General features: G+C 41.7%; 1 protein-coding gene across 11 annotated transcripts in view; it reads left to right on the forward strand.

The window, feature by feature from the left end:
• Positions 1-18,870, forward strand: part of RAPGEF4 (Rap guanine nucleotide exchange factor 4) — a 319,360-nt gene that overhangs the window by 90,650 nt on the left and 209,840 nt on the right. For 4 of the 11 annotated variants that reach the window (XM_066345730.1, XM_066345727.1, XM_066345723.1 and 1 more), the window contains exon 1: positions 483-1,059. The exons of the other annotated variants lie outside the window; for them this stretch is intronic. Coding sequence is in view for 1 of the 4 variants with exons in the window: in XM_066345723.1 (XP_066201820.1) it covers positions 1,048-1,059 (12 nt within the window). In the remaining 3 variants the exon portion in view is untranslated. Of the gene's footprint in view, positions 1-482; positions 1,060-18,870 lie in introns of those variants that run through there. 11 annotated transcript variants of the gene reach the window in all.

Raw genomic sequence — 18,870 nt, forward strand, 5'->3', positions numbered from 1 at the left:
TTGATAATCTTCCAAGCCACTATGGGAATAGGAATTATTTAGATGACAGCAGCTTAGTCTTTGCCGATGTGCTTTTAAAACCATACTGGAATAATATATCTTTCAGAGGCATCTGCTCCTGCTTGAATAGGCTTGATGTTCCTAGCTGTCTTGGGCTGTCAAGAAAAATTAAAGCCAAATACTTATAATATCTCAGAATGTAAAAACTTCAGAAGTACTTTAGATGGGTTTTATTAACTTATTTGACATGCACACAATTTCAGGTTGTGTCCCTTTTACATTACTGGTAGGCTTTTCAGAGGGACTGGCATTACAGATGCATGCATGTTTAGTGGTCCTAGTTCTGAGGTAGGACTGCGGAACCCACTGTCAGACAGGCAGTCCCTGCCTGCCTGTTAGTGCACAAGGACCACCCCTTCTGGGAGGATTCGCTGGAGCCTAAAAGCCAAGGGGCCTGCACTCTCCGAACCCAGAAGCCTGTGCTTACTTTTGGCAACTTCGGATCTTGTACTGTAGGGTTACTTCCCAGGCCAGAAATTTTCATCAAAAGGCTAAGAAAAATACATCCAAAAATAAACATGAAAGCCAAGACTTGATGCCAGGAACTCCAGCCACACACATCCTGTTGGCTGCTTCTCTTGCCTCTCTCCTCACAGTTGTGATTCTTTTCAACCAAGAGGAAGCCTGCTTCGATCAGTTGGATCCGATGTCTGCACCAGGGTCTCACTCCTCTGTCCTCAAGCTTTTCCATGGAATGAAAAAGTGATTCAAATGCAGAAAGGAAGGGAGTGAAGATATTAGGAGGGAATTAAAATTGAAGAGAATATATATATGTATAAATATATGAAGTCCTTTCCTGTTGGCTTTGACGGCCTGGGCTTTCCTGGAGAGTCACCAGCACATTTCCTCTCTGGTCTGAGATCCTGGCAGCAGAAGCAGATGCAGACTGGGAATTAGCGGCCCTGAAGATGCATTCTGCTGTCCAAATAAAGGGCAGATACTCACTGGATGTCTGAGAACTTTTGAGAGACAGAAAAAGAAGGACGTATGCCCTACAAGGTCAGCATGAATTTATTATTATTATTATTATTATTATTATTATTATTATTATTATTATCTAGTGGGGAAACACTATATGTCATGGTTTGCATTTTGGTCTGAGGTGTTACACCCCTAATGTATCTCCGGCTTCTCTAATTTTGTTCCACCAAATCCAAATGTGTACCACAGCACTGACATAATCAGATTTTATTTTTATTTGTGGTGTGTGTGTCTAGGGGCAGAGTGGCAGCTCATCTTTTCCTGGTTGTGAAGGATATGTTTGTTTAGCTTGATGATCTTAAATGTGTTTCTAGAGGATAAACAAAGATAGTTGTTCATAACTAGGCAGAGCTACATTTATCACATTAAGAATAAATGTATTGTATTTATCTGGTGACATATTTGAATGGTGTACATTATAAATGAAGTTTGGGCAAGGAAACAGATTGAGAGTGATGGTATTTCGCCCCCTGGGCGCCCAGTAGGTATCTTGCCTGCAGCTTTCAGACTGTATGAAGTCCTTAGTGTTTATGGGAATTGTTACATTATTGATGACTTGAAGTCCTACCAGCTCTGCAGCTCTGATCTCACTATTTCTCAGAAGACGGTCAGGGGGTCTGGACAGATCAAGGCTCAGTTGGCAGGTGCCAGGAACGCCCAGATGCTGCTGGCTAGGCCTGTTGGCGGGGTGCTGTAAGCAGCAGTCATTCCTCCTGAGCTGGCATTCCTTGGGGTGGTCATTTTAGGAGTATGCAGTGGATACTCAGGTGTTCTAGAATTTTTGTTAACAGGGGTTCTGCAATTCCTCCCGTGGCTGTGCACTTGCCAGCACGCTGTTGACACGTCACCCCTACTCCTGCCTGCTTTTATCCTGCAGTAGCCCTCTCCTCTCTCAGCCAACGTCCTGGGCTGCCTGCCTGCCTGCCAAAGAGCTGCTTGACTCAATGTTAATTGATGCCACTTTAAAAATTTTGTCTCTAAGAAGCTTCTGTTGTATTCAACAAACACACTTGGTTCCCACCACGCGGAGATACACAATGTACCATGTCTGTCTTTCTGGTTCAGGCAAGCATCAGAACGAATCACCTGATCTAGGATGAACTGAAAAGCATTCCATGCAAGACCAGAGTGCTGAAGGACCCATGGGGGCGTACCGGGAGAGATTCGTTTCCACCAGGGAGGGCATCGTTTCATCTGAAGACAAAGAGATCTGGTTTTGAATTCTTGTGTGGCCAACAAGGCTGTTTTTCAGCTTCCCTAAAGGATCAGGGCCAGTTAACCAAATTATAGCGTTGGAGGCAGCCTCATCCCAAGGGACTGACCACACAGAAGAGGCATGGCTTTCTCTCTCTGCATTCTGCCTTCTCCCGGGGCCCCCGGTGGCTTTGGTCAGGGGCCCTCCGCCTGCCCTCTGAGGGTGTCATGTGTTTTATTTTCGAATGCCCGGCTTTGTGTTTTGTTTGTTGTTCAGTCCTTAACTCAAGAAATCCACTCTAAGGTTTAATGGGTCCCCCAGGCAAAGGCAGTTCTAGTTGGGAAAACTGTAAGAACTTGAGACTCTCAGAAGGAACTCGTGGTGTGGACTGGGGATATTGTTAAGCTCTTTATGTGTAGGCAGCTCTCTGGTCATGGGACTTTCCTGCTCTCATCAGGCCAAATTCCATTCCTGCGAGGTCTCCAGGCTGCGAGGAGAGGTTAGGGCACAGTCACTGGGGCAGGGTGTCTGACACCGAGGATGGAGCAGCAGGAAATCCTGTCACAGAGTTGGCTGTTCCAAATTCCTGCAGTCTTGCTGTGATTGATCTCTCTGACCCCAGCGTTTTGAACTGTCTGGCCCAAACCAATAAATACAAGACAGACCTACTAAAAGTTATTGATGTGGTCAGTGGTCGGGCTTGAAATTCTGATCTATTCTTGGTTCACCCCGACTTTGCAGGATGACTCTTTGGAAAGCTTGTCAGTTTCCTAGGCATCTACTGGTGAAATAAAGAGGCTTTTATTTTAATCTCCCTTTTCTGCCAACAGTGGTCCAAGCTAACATTGATCCCTGATGTATTGAAAAATGTAGTGCCTCCCACCTTTTGGTTTGCAAATTCAAGAAGGCAGACCCAGAAATTATGTGAATGGAAAAGAAATGTATCAGGCAACAGGTCATATTGTATCAAAATCTATTATTTGAAAGGCAAGACGAACTTTTTGGTATCTTTTATCATTTTTAGTTATAGTTCCGAAAACTAGTTCTACATTAGAATTACCTGGGAAGCTATTTAAAAATTCATGTCTGTAGGCCCTCAATAGACCAGTAAAACCAGAATAGTGCCTGGGCATCAGTGGCTTCTTCTTTTTTTTCTTTATTTTTCAATTACAGTTGACATGCAATATTATACTAATTCAGGTGTACAAGACAGCGATTAGACATTTATATACCTTATGAAATGATCATCCCTAAATTTACATGGAGCTACAAAAGACCCTGAATAGCCACAGCAATCTTGAGAAAGAAGAAGAAAGTTGGAGGAATCATACTACTGATATCAAATTATACTGCAAGGCTATATTGTACTCAAAACAGCATGAAACTGGCATAGAAACAGACACATAGATCCATGGAAAAGAATAGAGAGCCCAGAAAGAAGCCCACACCTATATGGTCAATTAATCTATGACAGAGGAGGCAAAAATATACAATGGAGTACGGACAGTCTCTTCAATAAATGGTGTTGGGAGAACTGGATAGATACATGCAAAAAAATATAAGATATACAAGAATAAACTCAAGATGGTTTAAATTATTAAAAGTAACAACTGAAACTATAAAACTCTTAGAAGAAAACCTAAGCAATAAACTTTTTGACATCAGTCTTAGCAATATTTTGAGGGGGATATATCTCATTAGTAGCTTCTTAAAACTCCTCCGACGGGGCTGCTGGGCAGCCAGACCTGAGCACGCCTATCTTCTGGAAGTGGGATTTGGTAATCCTCTGTGACCCTTTGCACTTGCTGCTTCTGCATATACCTGCTTGGCATCTTTGCAACCTTTTGAGAAAAAAAAGAAAAATTTAAAATTTCTAAAAGAATCACAGTCTTCCCACACATTGTCCCAGCAGATCTACCAGGGTTCAGTTCACTTTATCCTTTTGCTTTACTGTTTCATTAAATATCAACAACTTGAATCTCCTCTTAGCATTTTCTGATGTTTTAAATCTGAGAAATATTATTGCAAAATATGACTGTGGTTCAAAGATAAAATTTTAACTGGGCATGTCATATCTTTGTAGTATAATCAATTTTAATGTTTTGTTATTAAGTACTAATAAGTTTGTTGAAAATTCAAAGTATTTATACCTTATCAGTAATATTAAAAGAGGCACATATAAAAATAATACCTTCTTTAACTTGACTAGAGATGGTTAGTCACTGTAGCTATGGGATCTCATGTAGATACCATCCTAGTTAATAAAACATGGGAAATTCCTTCAGCATTAATTTTCCAAGAAGTTATCCCTGTAAATAACCTCTAGATACCATCAGCATTTCCCGAGCTGATGGATATAGGTACTAACCAAGGCAGGCATCCCCTGTGGTGCAGATGACCTTGTATCCACGGCCCTTGTGAGTATAAATATTTATGTTTACTGTGCAGCTGTTATGAACTGAGGTCATAAAATTGGGTTTGGGTTTTTTAATCTGACATATTATTCTTATTTAATTTCATTGTGCTCAGTATGGTTCTAGTGCTGTAAATGAGAAGAGTGTTTGCTCACAAAAGAAAAAGAGCTGGAATAATAATAGGAAATATTGCCTTTGTTTGTTAAAAGTGTTGTTTTTTTTTCATTTGGGTATCTGTATTCTTTTAGCTGTTAGTTTCCTGGATCTTATTATTATTTTTGTTACTTTTTTATACAGATTTTTGATGATTTAAGGTAAGAGATAGCATAGAGCTCATAAATGAGAAATAAAAGAATGCAAGGGGTGTGGTAAAAAGAAATACATTTTCTAACATACAAAAGTAGAACAGATATATTCAAATTCAAACAGTGCAGACAAGACTGACTACATAATTTGTGGGGCCTGGTGAAAAATAAAAATGTAAGGTACCTTGTTCCCCTACTCCTGGAGATAAAAAGTATTAACAGTACTGAAATATAGAGCTTTTTCCTTTCTTCTGCATTCTCTAGCTCAAGTCTTTTTTTTTTTTTTTTTTTTTTTAATCAAGTGAGAGGCAGGAGGCAGAGAGATAGACTCCCACATACGCCCTGACTGGGATCCACCTGGCAACCCCCCGTCTGAAGCTGATGTTCTGCCCATCTGGGCCGCTGTTCCATTGCTTGGCAATGAGCTATTTCAGCACCTGAGGCGAGGCCATGGAGCCATCCTCAGCGCCTGGGGCCAGCCAACTTGCTCATTTGAGCCATAGGTGTGGAAAGGGAAGGAGGGAGGTGGGTGGAGAAGCAGCTGGTTGCTTCTCCTGTGTTCTCTGACTGGGAATTGAACCCGGGTCTTCCACCCGTCGGGCCGATGTTCTACCACTGAGCCAGCTGGCCAGGGCAACCCATATTTCTTATTTGCTATTTAATGTTGTTCTAAGTGGAAAAATAAAATAATTAAATTATTAGCATAAATTTGATGTTTATCTTTCTATGGTATAATGCCAATTTAAAATGCAAATTAAAAAGAGTATTAACTCGTATATGGAATCACCAAAATGACATAATTGTTGTTTTCTAGCTCCATTCATGTATATGTAGTTTATTCTTATAGACGGTTGACACCGTGCACAGAACTAACTGAACCGTATGTTTCAGTCCTGATGCACCTTCTACCTACACTGTCTGCTTCAGCTTCCAGTTGAATAAGGAGGGACCGAAAGGAAAAGGACTCTGGGTTGCCCTAGCTTTTCTAGCTGTTCCCCCTTTATGTCATTATTTTAGTGTAAGTGGCTGGCTAATCGGGGAAGTAACATGAGTAAGAAAGGATATGATAGAGTTCCTTTGTCACTGCCATGGCTTTCTTTGTGTATTCCGAACAAGTTCTGGTCACATTCTCTTGGAATGTGGAGCCCCTGGGGCTGCCCGCACCTGGATTTACTCATTGGAAGATATAACATGCTTCCCTCCTACTTGCTTTGAGTCCTGCTGGACTCCCGTGCATCATGAGTCCACCAGAATTCTGTCCTCACAAGGCAGGTGAACACGATATGTAAACGGGGTGTCAGAGAGCAGTGGATGTGCCTGTGGTGCTATCTCCTCTGCTCACACACACTTGATGTCCATATGGACTTTACTTAGAAAACACAAGTTCAAAGATAAAATAATTGAGAATTTTAAGATAGTGACAGCAGTTGGCCCTGGCTGGTTGGCTCAGTGGTAGAGCGTCGGCCTGGCGTGCGGGGGACCCAGGTTCGATTCCCGGCCAGGGCACACAGGAGAAGCGCCCATTTGCTTCTCCACCCCTCCCCCTCTCCTTCCTCTCTGTCTCTCTCTTCCCCTCCTGCAGCCAAGGCTCCATTGGAGCAAAAGATGGCCCGGGCGCTGGGGATGGCTCCTTGGCCTCTGCCCCAGGCGCTAGAGTGGCTCTGGTTGTGGCAGAGCGACGCCCCCTAGTGGGCAGAGCATCGCCCCCTGGTGGGCAGAGCGTCGCCCCTGGTGGGCGTGCCGGGTGGATCCCGGTCGGGCGCATGCGGGAGTCTGTCTGACTGTCTCTCCCTGTTTCCAGCTTCAGAAAAATACAAAAAAAAAAAAAAAAAAAAAAAAAAAAGATAGTGACAGCAGAACATGGAACCGAGTACACAGGGCAAGGTCTCAGGTCCATGAAGCCAGCCCTGAGTATAGTCATGCATGCAGTCCAGTGCAGTCATTAACCGTATCAGCTAAATCCCCAGAGAAGTGAATCCGTTTCACCCCATCCCACCTGCCCGCTGACTGCAGCCGCCTGGTTACGCCCAGGTGCTCCCAACAGAACTAACAAAGAAGCCTGAAGAATTGTGAGAAATAATACACAGTCATTGTTTTAAGTCACTAAGTTTTGGGGTGGTTTGTAATGAGCAATAACTATATAATTGCATATATTAAAACATTTAATGTATACTCTCACAAATGGAATGGCGTTCTTTATATCGTCTGTATCTTGCTTTTTTTCATTTGGTTTGCCTTAGAGACCTGTCTCAGTCCATTAAGATTAACTGCATTATGCGACAGTGTTTTCCATCGCCTGGATTACTATAAATTATTTAACCTCTTCCTCTACTGAGGAACAAGTGTTGATTTTTCTTCTTATCAGCAGTGCTACAATGGATATTCTTGTACAAATACATATATATCTTGACGTACTTTTCCAGAGGAAGTTCTTTCCTGAGGACATTATGTGAAGTTAAAAATTTGATGAATATTTTCTAAGTACACTCAGGAAAGTCTGCACCAATTTACCCCTCCTCCCCCGACAGCACACGAGTGGAGTTGTTTTAGTGTACGTACCGCGGACGCGAGCACAGGTGAGGTTGTTTCGACATGTCTCTCATGGTGGGTAATTTCAAATTTTGAAAACTTCGCCAGGAAGAAAAGGCATCTTATTATTATTTTATTTTCCCAACCATGAGTGAAATTAAGCATCTTTTAAAATATTTCTTGCCAATTTTTTTGGTGGTTTTTTTGTTTTGTTTTGTCTGTGAAAGCCTGAATCTTCCTATCCTTAGTCTAGTCACTTATTAGGTTGTAGCTACAGTTTATAAGATGATAAGGAGCATTTTGTAAATTAAAAATCATGACCATTTTGTCATATGTATTAAAATGTTTTTTTTTTTTTTATCCTCAAGTTTATTTTTTGAGATATATTTTGTGCTCAGACACTTAAGATGGGAGAAATATTTTCTGATTTGCCTTATGGTGTTTTTTTTTCCTCAAGACTTTCATTCATTAACTTTTTCCTTCAAATGTCTTTTCCTTAAACTATGCCCCAGTTAAAATCTCTAAGGATATATTACTCTAAAGCAAAACGTTTAATTTATTTAAAATAATTTTTACAATTATAAAAAGGAAATAAAGTAACCCTCTGACCAGATATTATGCCATCCATGACCAGAAAACATAGTAGACTTACAGAAAGATTATGTTTAAACTGATTCTGGGAAATATTTAAGTAAGATATATTAATAAAACAGAAGATAAAGCAAAACTTTTTAAAAGGCGTTTTATTGCCTGACCAGGTGGTGGCACAGTGGATAGAACGTTGGACTGGGGGATGCAGAGGACCCAGGTTTGAAACCCTGAAGTTGCCAGTTTAAGTGTGGGCTCATCCGGCTTAAGTGTGAGCTCACCAGCTTTGAGTATGGGGTTGCTGGCTTGAGTGTGGGATCATGGACATGATCCCATGTTCGCTGGCTTAAGCCCAAAGGTCATTGGCTTGAAGCCCAAGGTCACTGGCTTAAGTCCAATGTTGCTGGCTTGAGTAAGGGGTCACTCGCTCTGCTGTAGCCCCTGGTCAAGGCGCATATGAGAAAGCAATCACTGAACAACTAAGGAGCTGCAACGAAGAATTGATGCTTCTCATCTCTTTCCCTTCCTGTCTGTCTGTTCCTATCTGTTCCTCTCTCTGTCTGTGTGTCACACACACACACACACACACACACACACACACACACACACACACACAAAAGAGGCATTTTATTGTCTACTGCTTCTCCTAGAAATTTCTTCTGCTACTGGGGAAATGGTACTTTAGGAGGCTAGTCCCAAATTAGTCAGTGTCTTTATCTGTTTGCTACAAAATACAGTTCTCAGCAATAATTCATCCTTATCTATTGGAGGGAAACTAAAGGGAAGAATGCATTTTAAAATTATATCACATGTTGTTTTTCTTGGCTAGATCAGTGGTTAACTGTTCAGTATTTGGTCCCTCATTCTCTTTATGGATCAGAGACTTTTAGTGAGACTGCCTTGCAAGGTTGAAGCTACAAAACCCTGGCTGCAGAACTGAAGTAATCCCACTTCTGTGCCTGGATCTGATCATTCCCAGGTGCTCAAACCCTTCAGAGGTTCTAGAAAAACAGGATATAACCATGTGTGAAAGATAGCAGAAGCAGCTTTAAAAATCTCAGGAGGAGGCCCTGGCTGGTTGGCTCAGCGGTAGAGCGTCGGCCTGGCGTGCGGGGGACCTGGGTTCGATTCCCGGCCAGGGCACATAGGAGAAGCGCTCATTTGCTTCTCCACCTCCCTCTCCTCCTTCCTCTCTGTCTCTCTCTTCCCCTCCCACAGCCAAGGCTCCATTGGAGCAAAGTTGGCCCGGGTGCTGGGGATGGCTCCTTGGCCTCTGCCCCAGGTGCTAGAGTGGCTCTGGTCACGGCAGAGCGATGCCCAGGATGGGCAGAGCATCGCCCCCTGGTGGGCAGAGCGTCGCCCCTGGTGGGCGTGCCAGGTGGATCCCGGTCGGGCGCATGCGGGAGTCTGTCTGACTGTCTCTCCCCGTTTCCAGCTTCAGAAAAATACAAAAAAAAAAAAAAAAAAAAACTCAGGAGGAGACCAAAAGTGGTGTCCAAGACTGGGTGTCGAGATGGAAGCAGGGGAAGGGAACTACTCTAAATTAAAAACTTGATTTGGAGACACACTAACGTGGTGGTGAAATGGGCCAGTACACAGCGAAATAGAGCTAATGAGATCCTCTTCCAGTGAAGCTGGAACCTTCTTTGAGCATACAACATCCCCCTTGTAAATAGATGTTTATTTGTAAAAAACAGAAAACCTAACAAAAAGCTTTTAACCTCTATGAGAAATGCGAAGCTCTTCAAAAAAAATTGGTTTTCAATGAAGGGAAATACTATTCTTTATTAAACATCAAAAATTTCTTTTGAAAGAAATTTTTAAAATTGTCATTCTTTTTTTTTTTTCAGGTAAAATATTCCTTTTGTTTTTCGCTAATATAATGACTATGTCATGCTTATAGGTTTCTGATTTTATTCTGGGCTTCAGTTTGCTGGTGTGTTCAGAGGCATCTGAGCTGTGTGGGAGTTTTTGCCTTCACACGAAATAGCACCAATATGGCACAGAATCTCTAGTTTCTCTGTTTTCCAGTCACTCCAAATCGCTGGCTCTGACTTATCCTTGAAGTCAGTATTCCTGTCTCTACAAACCCCTCGTTTCTGCCCTCCCCTGGTGCTTCTTCTCTGTTATAAATGTAGCCACCCTTTTTAGCACGGTGTTTAAAGTAAGAATAAATAGGCCCTGAAGAAGTGAGTCTGCACACTCACAGTGGTGCCATCAACCAGTGTGATTTGGGAGGGTAATGTCAGATCCGTTTTGGTGGCTTGATGATTTATTTGCAGCTTGTAATTGTGTTCTGATTGATTAGGAGATTTGTGCAAAGAGGCCTTTGGATTACTGGTGTATCGCTGAAATGATTTAAATCTTTATAAAATGTTACTTCTAGATTGTTCGTCAAGCTTCAAACATATTTCATAATTTGCAAGTTCATGAATAAGTAGAGGGGGCAGTTTCTCCGGTGGAGAACATGTGGCCTGGTTGTCAGACAGGCTTGAGCCTAAAAGAGATTTTAATACTTCCTGGCTGTGTGATGTGGGGCCAGAGGTCTGGACCTCGTTCTCTCACCAATAAAATGAGATAAAATAGAGCTAGCACAGTTATACAGTGTCTGAGTGTCTAGCACATAGGTAAACACTGAGGGAAACAGTTTCATTAAGTGATCATTTTATATGTATATATATATAACTTGATATTAACTTAAACTTGTCTAGTAAGTCATTGGCATATATTCTCGAATATTCATAGTAAATTAATCTCTTATTCTTATTGATATATAAATAAATATACAATTATAAATTGCTTAAAAAAAAAGAAACCCATATGATTATGTAATTAAATCTCTTCATTATTCCTGTCCGATCCAGAAGTCAGGTTCTCAGCAGCAGTGGAAGAGCGGGGTCAGTGGAGACTGAGCCAGTTTCTCATTCCTCCACCGTTTTCACTTTCAGATTGGAGTGTGGGTTTAGGGCTGGAGAGGATGAGACTGAGCACCACTTTCCTAAACCCTCCCTGGCCTTAAATTAGGGCGATATTTCTGGCCACTTTAGACTTTCTGAATACGAGTGGTAGGGGAGGTGACTCCTGACCCATTGTTATGGAAGTATACTCTTCATGCAATAAAAGCTGTCACCTCTTGGTGTAGATTCAGGCTTATTTTGAAAAAAATGCAAATTGATAAATAGCAGACAATCTTGGCAACAAAGATTTTGCTCAGTAGCATCCTTTGGGTACCAAAACTTTTCATGTATGGACGTGTATGCCTGCATAAATGTGTGCAAAACACACCCTTTTCTGCCTACCTACTTTTATTTCTATGTCAGTGAATGTCACTTTCAAGAGATATGTCAGCATAAGCTGAAGGAGGCTTAGGTCGCTCTGCTTTGAGGTTAGAGGTTTGGTTTACTGGGTACGGGGTGGGTGTAACAGGCTCCTGGTTGTAGCTCTTTTTCTCATGATGCCTCAGATATGAGATGTTAGTATAAACGCATAGCCCTGATCTTCCTTTCTGATGGGGTGATTAAACATTTTCTGTTTGGGTGTTGCCAGGTAGATGAGAATAATAACACTGCTTGGGTAAGAAGGGTATTGTCCTGAGGTGTGGCGTCCTTTTGACTTCCTCCCCCAAATGGAGCACTTCCTGCTTTCCAGCTGGGTGGTGAGTCATGTAAAGAAACTTGAGGATGTGACACAGGACATCAGTCAGGCCATAATTATTTGAATGGCATGGATGACAAATGTGCATTCTGTGCATATCCCATCCAGGTAAAGCCAGGAAATGCAAGAAGGACTGGAAATAGCTCATGGCTATGTGGCAGCGTCTTTGGTGCTAGTCATTTAGTGCTTTCAACATCCAAAGCTATCACATCAAGATGGTGACGTGTACTTGCATTCTCCTTGCAGATCTGAATGTTTTGACACATATTTTTGTTTCTTGTGATTTCTGGCAAGTGGGAGCATTTTTAGAGTTAATTCTGAGTGAAGGATTCATGATGTATGCCTGAGATAGACCCATATATGGCACATATTGTAGAAACATGTGATAGGGAAATCATCATGCAAGAAATCTCCCTAGGGAATGTAGGGAAGATGGCTCACATTGTGTATTAAATTGTGCTCTTATAGAATATGACATTAGCATTCATTATATGTCAAGAACCATGTTAAGTACTTATATGTATTATTTTGTTTAATCCCAGCCATTACCTCTATGAGGTAATAATAATAAACACAAAATTAGCTATATGCCTAACACTTACTGTAGGCTTGTCATTTGGTAAATAAGCACTGTAGATATATTGTCTCATTCAATTTTCCTAACAACCATAGCCAGTAGAGATTACTGTCCTATTTTATAAGTAAAAACACTGAGAGGTGGAGAGATTAAGGAATTTGCCCATGGGTGGATGGCTAGTAAAGTGAAGGAAGTAGGCTGGCAACTAGTCTTGTCTGACTTGAAACCTCATGATATATATGCATGCTGTTTCTCTCTCTTTCTGTTCTGTGATAAAGCAATGTCAGCATAAACCAGCCAACCAACCAACCAACCAACCAAACAACAACAAAAAGCCCCCAATTTCAACTTCCTTTAATGGAATGGATGTGAGAAAAGTTGTTATATTCACTTGGAGAGCACTAGCCTAAATATGGGGTAGTGCTCCACTCTCACCAACACTTAAGAAGAAATTGGAATCTATAATGTTGAGTTAAATTCACCAAACAGGAAGTGCCTATGTGTTAGTCATGCTTCTTGTGACACCCTGAGGTGAAAATCAAGATACTTAAGAATCTCCTTTTATGCAAGAAAGCTGTTGTTCTTATTTTAGCTCCTCGTGTTATTACATATCATTTCTTATATGAAGTGGCCTGTTGGGGTGTCTTTCTTCTGGTTTTCTGAGAGATAAGATTAATGTTTTTCTCTGTATGAATCATGTTGTGAAAGAACATCCCCCTAAAAAAATGTCTTTCTTCCCCATTTCAACCTCAGCACACTTCTTACAGAGATCAAAGGCACGGTAATGGCCTCTCAGATCGAGATCGTGAAATGATCCAGCCTCTAAATACACAGGGAAACCGTGGTGAAAGATAACCTACCGTTTCCCACCTTTGTTTCCCCTGCAGTTTGTTTTCATTCCAAAGTGACTGACTTAGAGAAAACGAAATAAGATAATATTATGAGTCAGCTCTTGGATTTCTGATCTATGACCAAAAGGAAAAGAGAATGTAGAGGCAGCTTTGTTTGAGGAAATCTCATGTGTGATATAAAGGGACTATCTCACATAAACACAAGAGCTTTCTAAGGATGCTGGTGATGAGTTTCATGTCTAGCTCTCTTTACCACATAGATTTTTGTTTTATTGTAAGGTCTCCCTTGGTCTGGAGTTTATTTCAGAAACTTTGTATATACCTTTTTAATACAATTTGAAGGTATCGTGCACCTCAACACTTTGCTACTCCAGGTATTTTGCTCACATATGTGCAAATTAATGTGAAGTCCAGGATGGTATAGCATGTGCACAATACCTTGAACACACAGTCATGGCGGAGGTCGGAAGGAACAATTGCATGAAATACATATTGGAGAAAGCCACCCCATTTACTTGCATCATGTGTTGTTCTTTAGTGCACTTATTTATTTGTTTAAGAAGCACAAATTAATTTAGCCATGATTTCCAAAGGTGGGTAATAAATCAGATCGTCTATTAACCCTCCCCCTGGTCTCCATACACCAAGCAGAGAACAGCCCTTGTATAGATCTTCATGTCCCCAACCCTGAACTTTCAGCAACAAAGGGAGGCTCTCCATTTATACTTTTACTTAAAAAAATTCCCTTTGATTTGAGAGAGACAGACAGACAGATAGAAACATCAACTCGTTGTTCCACTTAGTTCCATTTAGTTGTACACTCATTGATTGTTTCTCATATGTGCCCTGACCCAGGATCGAATCCACGACCTCAGTGCACAGGGATGACGCTTTATCCACCGAGCCACTCAGTCAGGGCCTATACTTTTACTTTTAATGAAAGAAATACATTATGGATGTTAATTATGATGAGTTAGAAGAAATTAGTTAGCCTTCTTATAAAGCCAGATTATTGGTTTTACCACTATATTTGGCTTTTTTTTTTTTGCATTTTTCTGAAATTGGAAACGGGGAGGCAGTCAGACAGACTCCTGCATGTGCCTGACAGGGATCCACCCGGCATGCCCACCAGGGGGCGATGCTCTGCCCATCTGGGGCATTGCTCTGTTGCAACCAGAGCCACTCTAGCGCCTGAGGCAAAGGCCATAGAGCCATCCCCAGCACCTGGGCCAACTTTTGCTCCAGTGGAGCCTTGGCTGTGGGAGGGGAAGAGAGAGACAGAGAGGAAGGAGAGGGGGAGGGGTGGAGAAGCAGATGGGTGCTTCTCCTGTGTGCCCTGGCCGGGAATTGAACCTGGGACTCCTGAACGCCAGGCTGACGCTCTACCACTGAGCCAACCGGCCAGGGCCTACATTAGGCTTTAAGGAGAAACTTATATTTATTCATTCATAGAATATCTATTATATATTTAGTTGGAGCACATTGTCATTTAAATGACATCCAAAAACATAACATATGGGCTTTAGGCCCAAGAAGGTGACTGTCTAATTCAAGAGGTAAGTCATATATATAGGAAAGGCTGAGTATTAATATATGTTAAAAAAAACTAACATTAATGGTAAAATTAATGGACCAAGGAATGATGAAATGACAAGTATCCTAGTTTTTATTCTCTTAAGTACTGAAAACCTGTTTTCTCTTTAGAAAGGTTTTGTCTTGTGTCTCTTCTCTATCCACTGGGCTACCGCCTGGTCAGGCTTGTGTCTCTTCTCTAATACAAAACTTTCATAAAATCTTACTTCCTTCATTGAAACCTTTGAGCATGAGGAGAATTATGGTCAGATTATACTTGAGTTCAAATTATTCACTGTATGTCTTATTTTACATTAAGTACCTCTGTTTGTTTGCTTTTGTTTGTTTATGAGTCTGTTCCTGTGAGAACTGGTTCAGAGGTTCTGAACTGGAGTATAGCTACTCACAGGTCTTTAAAGAAAGTTTTCCTCTAGAGAGGGAAGCTGTTCTCTTAAATGAGCATGCAATTCTGGAGGCAAAGGAACAGTGGACAGCTACCTGACTAAACATATCAGCCAAATCCACCTGGTTTTCAGTGGAGTACTATGTGTCTACTTGATTGCCTTCACAACCCCTATTCCACCCACTTAATTATAAATGACTTCTTTGGTCTTCTGTGCCATTCTCTTAGTTTTAGATATTTTTACTTTTTCCTTTACCTCCTAAAAATAACTGCAGTTTTGGGGTGGAGTACTCAGTAAAGGACTGAGTGGAAAGTCCACTGTCACACTGTAGCACTCAGTATCTGTTATAGAAATAGTTGTAAATACTGAGATACAGATTTTAAGCAGTATTAGTATTATAATTCTCTTTTAGAATAAAAAATCCAATGGAGAAACACCAAGTGAGGTGGCCTTCTCCTTCCTCTTCAGGACCCTTCTCAGGAAAGCTGTCTGGAAATGTCCTGGCAGCTCTAGCTCATCCTCTGCTTTTACAGTTGAGGGGTCCAGAAGCACATCCAGAAATCTTAGAAGGATTTCCCCAAAGCCACCATGTGAGACAGTGGCAGAGTCAGACCAGCCTCAGTAAGTCCCCATTGCTGGCCCGAGCTGCCCCTTCAGCAGAATCTCTGAATGGGGATTAAAAGCACATGTGATAAGGCAAAACCCTGGATTAACTGTGTTTCCAGAACTATTTTGAGAATCTGAAAAAGTCATAGATCTTTTCCTTGGAAAAAAAATGCACATATACACAAAATTTTGTATATAATTTTGGGCATGAACTTCATGAAACTCACACAATGCCAACCCTGTAGGGTTCATGATCCCCATTTCAAGAAGTCCTAATAGAGATGGTGTTTGGCAGGAAGCACTCTGCCTAGTCCTAAACCTTCCATGTTCTAATTACACTTTAGTAATTACAAGACCATAGAATGTGGATAGTTGTTACCACTTCCCAGAATGCCCATTTAGGATTCAGTTAATAATGGGGAACAATTCCCAAAGCAGGCATCCATATCCACATGCTGGCTCAACACACACACACACACACACACACACACACACACACACATTTCTGAACATAAACTGTTAATTAAAAAAGCATCTATGGGCCCTGGCCGGTTGGCTCAGCGGTAGAGCGTCGGCCTAGCGTGCGAAGGACCCGGGTTTGATTCCCGGCCAGGGCACACAGGAGAAGCGCCCATTTGCTTCTCCACCCCTCCGCCACGCTTTCTCTCTCTTCCCCTCCTGCAGCCAAGGCTCCATTGGAGCAAAGATGGCCCGGGCGCTGGGGATGGCTCTGTGGCCTCTGCCCCAGGCGCTAGAGTAGCTCTGGTCGCAACATGGTGACGCCCAGGATGGGCAGAGCATTGCCCCCTGGTGGGCAGAGCGTCGCCCCTGGTGGGCATGCCGGGTGGATCCTGGTTGGGCGCATGCGGGAGTCTGTCTGACTGTCTCTCCCTGTTTCCAGCTTCAGAAAAATGAAAACAAAACAAAACAAAACAAAACAAAAAAAGCATCTACTTTATTTACCCTAAAGACATTTTAGAGACTTGGAAAGTTTAATTTTCCTACAAGTACCTAATCATCTATTAAAGAATTACTTTTATTGTTCTTCTTTTCCTATCATACCTTCTTTTCTGTTAAACATCTGTCATTGTGTATGTCATTTATTTAGTACCTACTGTGTGTACCTTACTCCAGAGGCTAGAAAAGTAGCAAGTATATGTTGACTATCTGTTATGTGTAAGATATTCTAAGATATGAAAAAAAAAAATGGTTACCAAGAAGATACAGGCATGTTTTTTTTTCTCTCAAGTGCTAGTCAAGCTTCAAGCAAGGGAGAGAGAAAAGGAAACCACTTTTAGGTAAGCAAAATGTTCTGAAAAAGGTCAGGTCTACACTGGGCTTTTTAAGGCAGCTGGGGTTTGAGAAAGACCTAAAAGAAGTGGAGGGATTTGGATCTAGTCTAGCTATTAATACGTAACAAACTATTCTAAAATTAGACACTTAAAACAACCAACTCTTTTACTTTGCTCACAAATCAGTCATTTGGATAAAGCATGACAGGGTGGGGGTGGGGGTAGGGGAAAGACAGCATGTCTCTTCTCTCCTTGAGATCATTTGGGGGTTGCTCAGAGGCTAGCTAGGGGCTGCAATCAACTGAAGGCGCACGACTGTCATGGCTGGCAGTTCAAGCTGGCTGGCAGTTGGGGCCAGCCGGAGCTAGTGACCAGAACACCTGCATGTGGCCTTTCCATGTGGCTTCTTGGCTTCCTCCCAGCCTAGAGGCTTGGTAACAAGAGCTAGTGTCCCAAGAGCACCAGACAGAAGCTCCTTCAATTGTATGACCTACCTTGTAAATCATCCATTGCCACTTTGGTCTCGTCATGAGTATACCCAGATCTAAGAGGAGGGAACATAGGCTCAACCTTTAACAAATTAAAGTCACATCATAGGAAGACCATGTGGGATGGGAGATAGTGCTGTGGCCAGTTTAGAAAACAGTCTGCTACAGAGGGCAGGGCATTAGAGGAGAGAGGATGCGGAGGTGGTAGAATTAAAGGGAGTCAAGTTTGGGTGAAGCAGGATTTAGAGCATGAGAAAGTGGGTAGGAATCTAAGTCAAGGAATCGACTTGGTCCTGCTGACACTGGTGAGTCTTTGGAGCTTTAGTTAATAATCACAGTGATTATTAGTGAAAATGATCTGGCTGTAGAAGGAAGGGTAGTTTGAGGGAGAGGTTGGAGGTGGTACATTACCTGGGAAGCTATTATAGTAGTCTAGATATGCCATGATGAGGCTTTGCATAGGGAAAATGTAGACTGGAGAAAGGTAACAGATATAAGAGGCATTGCCAGTAAACAAAGAATGTTAAAAAATAATTAGATAAGAAGAGTAAAGGAAAAGAATGAGAGCTTACCCGGTTGAGCTAAGTAAAAATACAGACTCTATTCTTAGAGATGTGAGATATTTATAGTCTTTATCCCACTTACTGTGAATATTCATATAATTCATTGCAGGCATTTTATGTGTTTGACTGAGATTGTGGAGCTGAATCCCCATTTTATAGATGAGAACACTGATGCTCAGAAAATTAGCTTACCTAAGACTTCTACACTAACATCTCTTACCTGTAAAGGCCAGTCTGTGAAGGCCTTCTCTGTGATGTCAACTCAATCTCAAAAGCTGTACACATGAAATGTTTATTTTTATTTTATCTTTGAGAGAAGGGAAACAAGGGAGAGAGAGAGAGAGAGAGAGAAGCATCAACTCATTGTTCCACTTAGTTGTGCCATTAATTGCTTCTCATGTGTTCACTGACTGGGCTTGAATCAGCAACATGTGGGGGTCGAGCTGGTACCCTCAGGATCAAGCCAGTGCTCTCAGAATTGAACCAGTGACACCAGGATCAAACTGGCAACCTCAGCGCTATAGGACAGCGCTCTATCCACTGCACCACCAGCCAGGGCCTACACATGAAATGTTTGTAGAAGTAGGTCTTATTCTGACAAAAGGTGGTTGGCCAGTTTATCTCTGACAAGTACTAGTATTTTTGTCATTAAATTTGTAAATCCTCTTAAAGCAGGGTCAGCGTAGCATTTATGTTATTTGCTTTACATGTAGAAACTTAGTCCCTGAGGTTGAATGTAATTAATTTACATATATGTAATATGTAAGGCAAAAGCTCTTCCTTGCACATCC

Source organism: Saccopteryx leptura, chromosome 7 (assembly GCF_036850995.1).
Source record: "Saccopteryx leptura isolate mSacLep1 chromosome 7, mSacLep1_pri_phased_curated, whole genome shotgun sequence".
Lineage (NCBI taxonomy): Eukaryota > Metazoa > Chordata > Mammalia > Chiroptera > Emballonuridae > Saccopteryx > Saccopteryx leptura.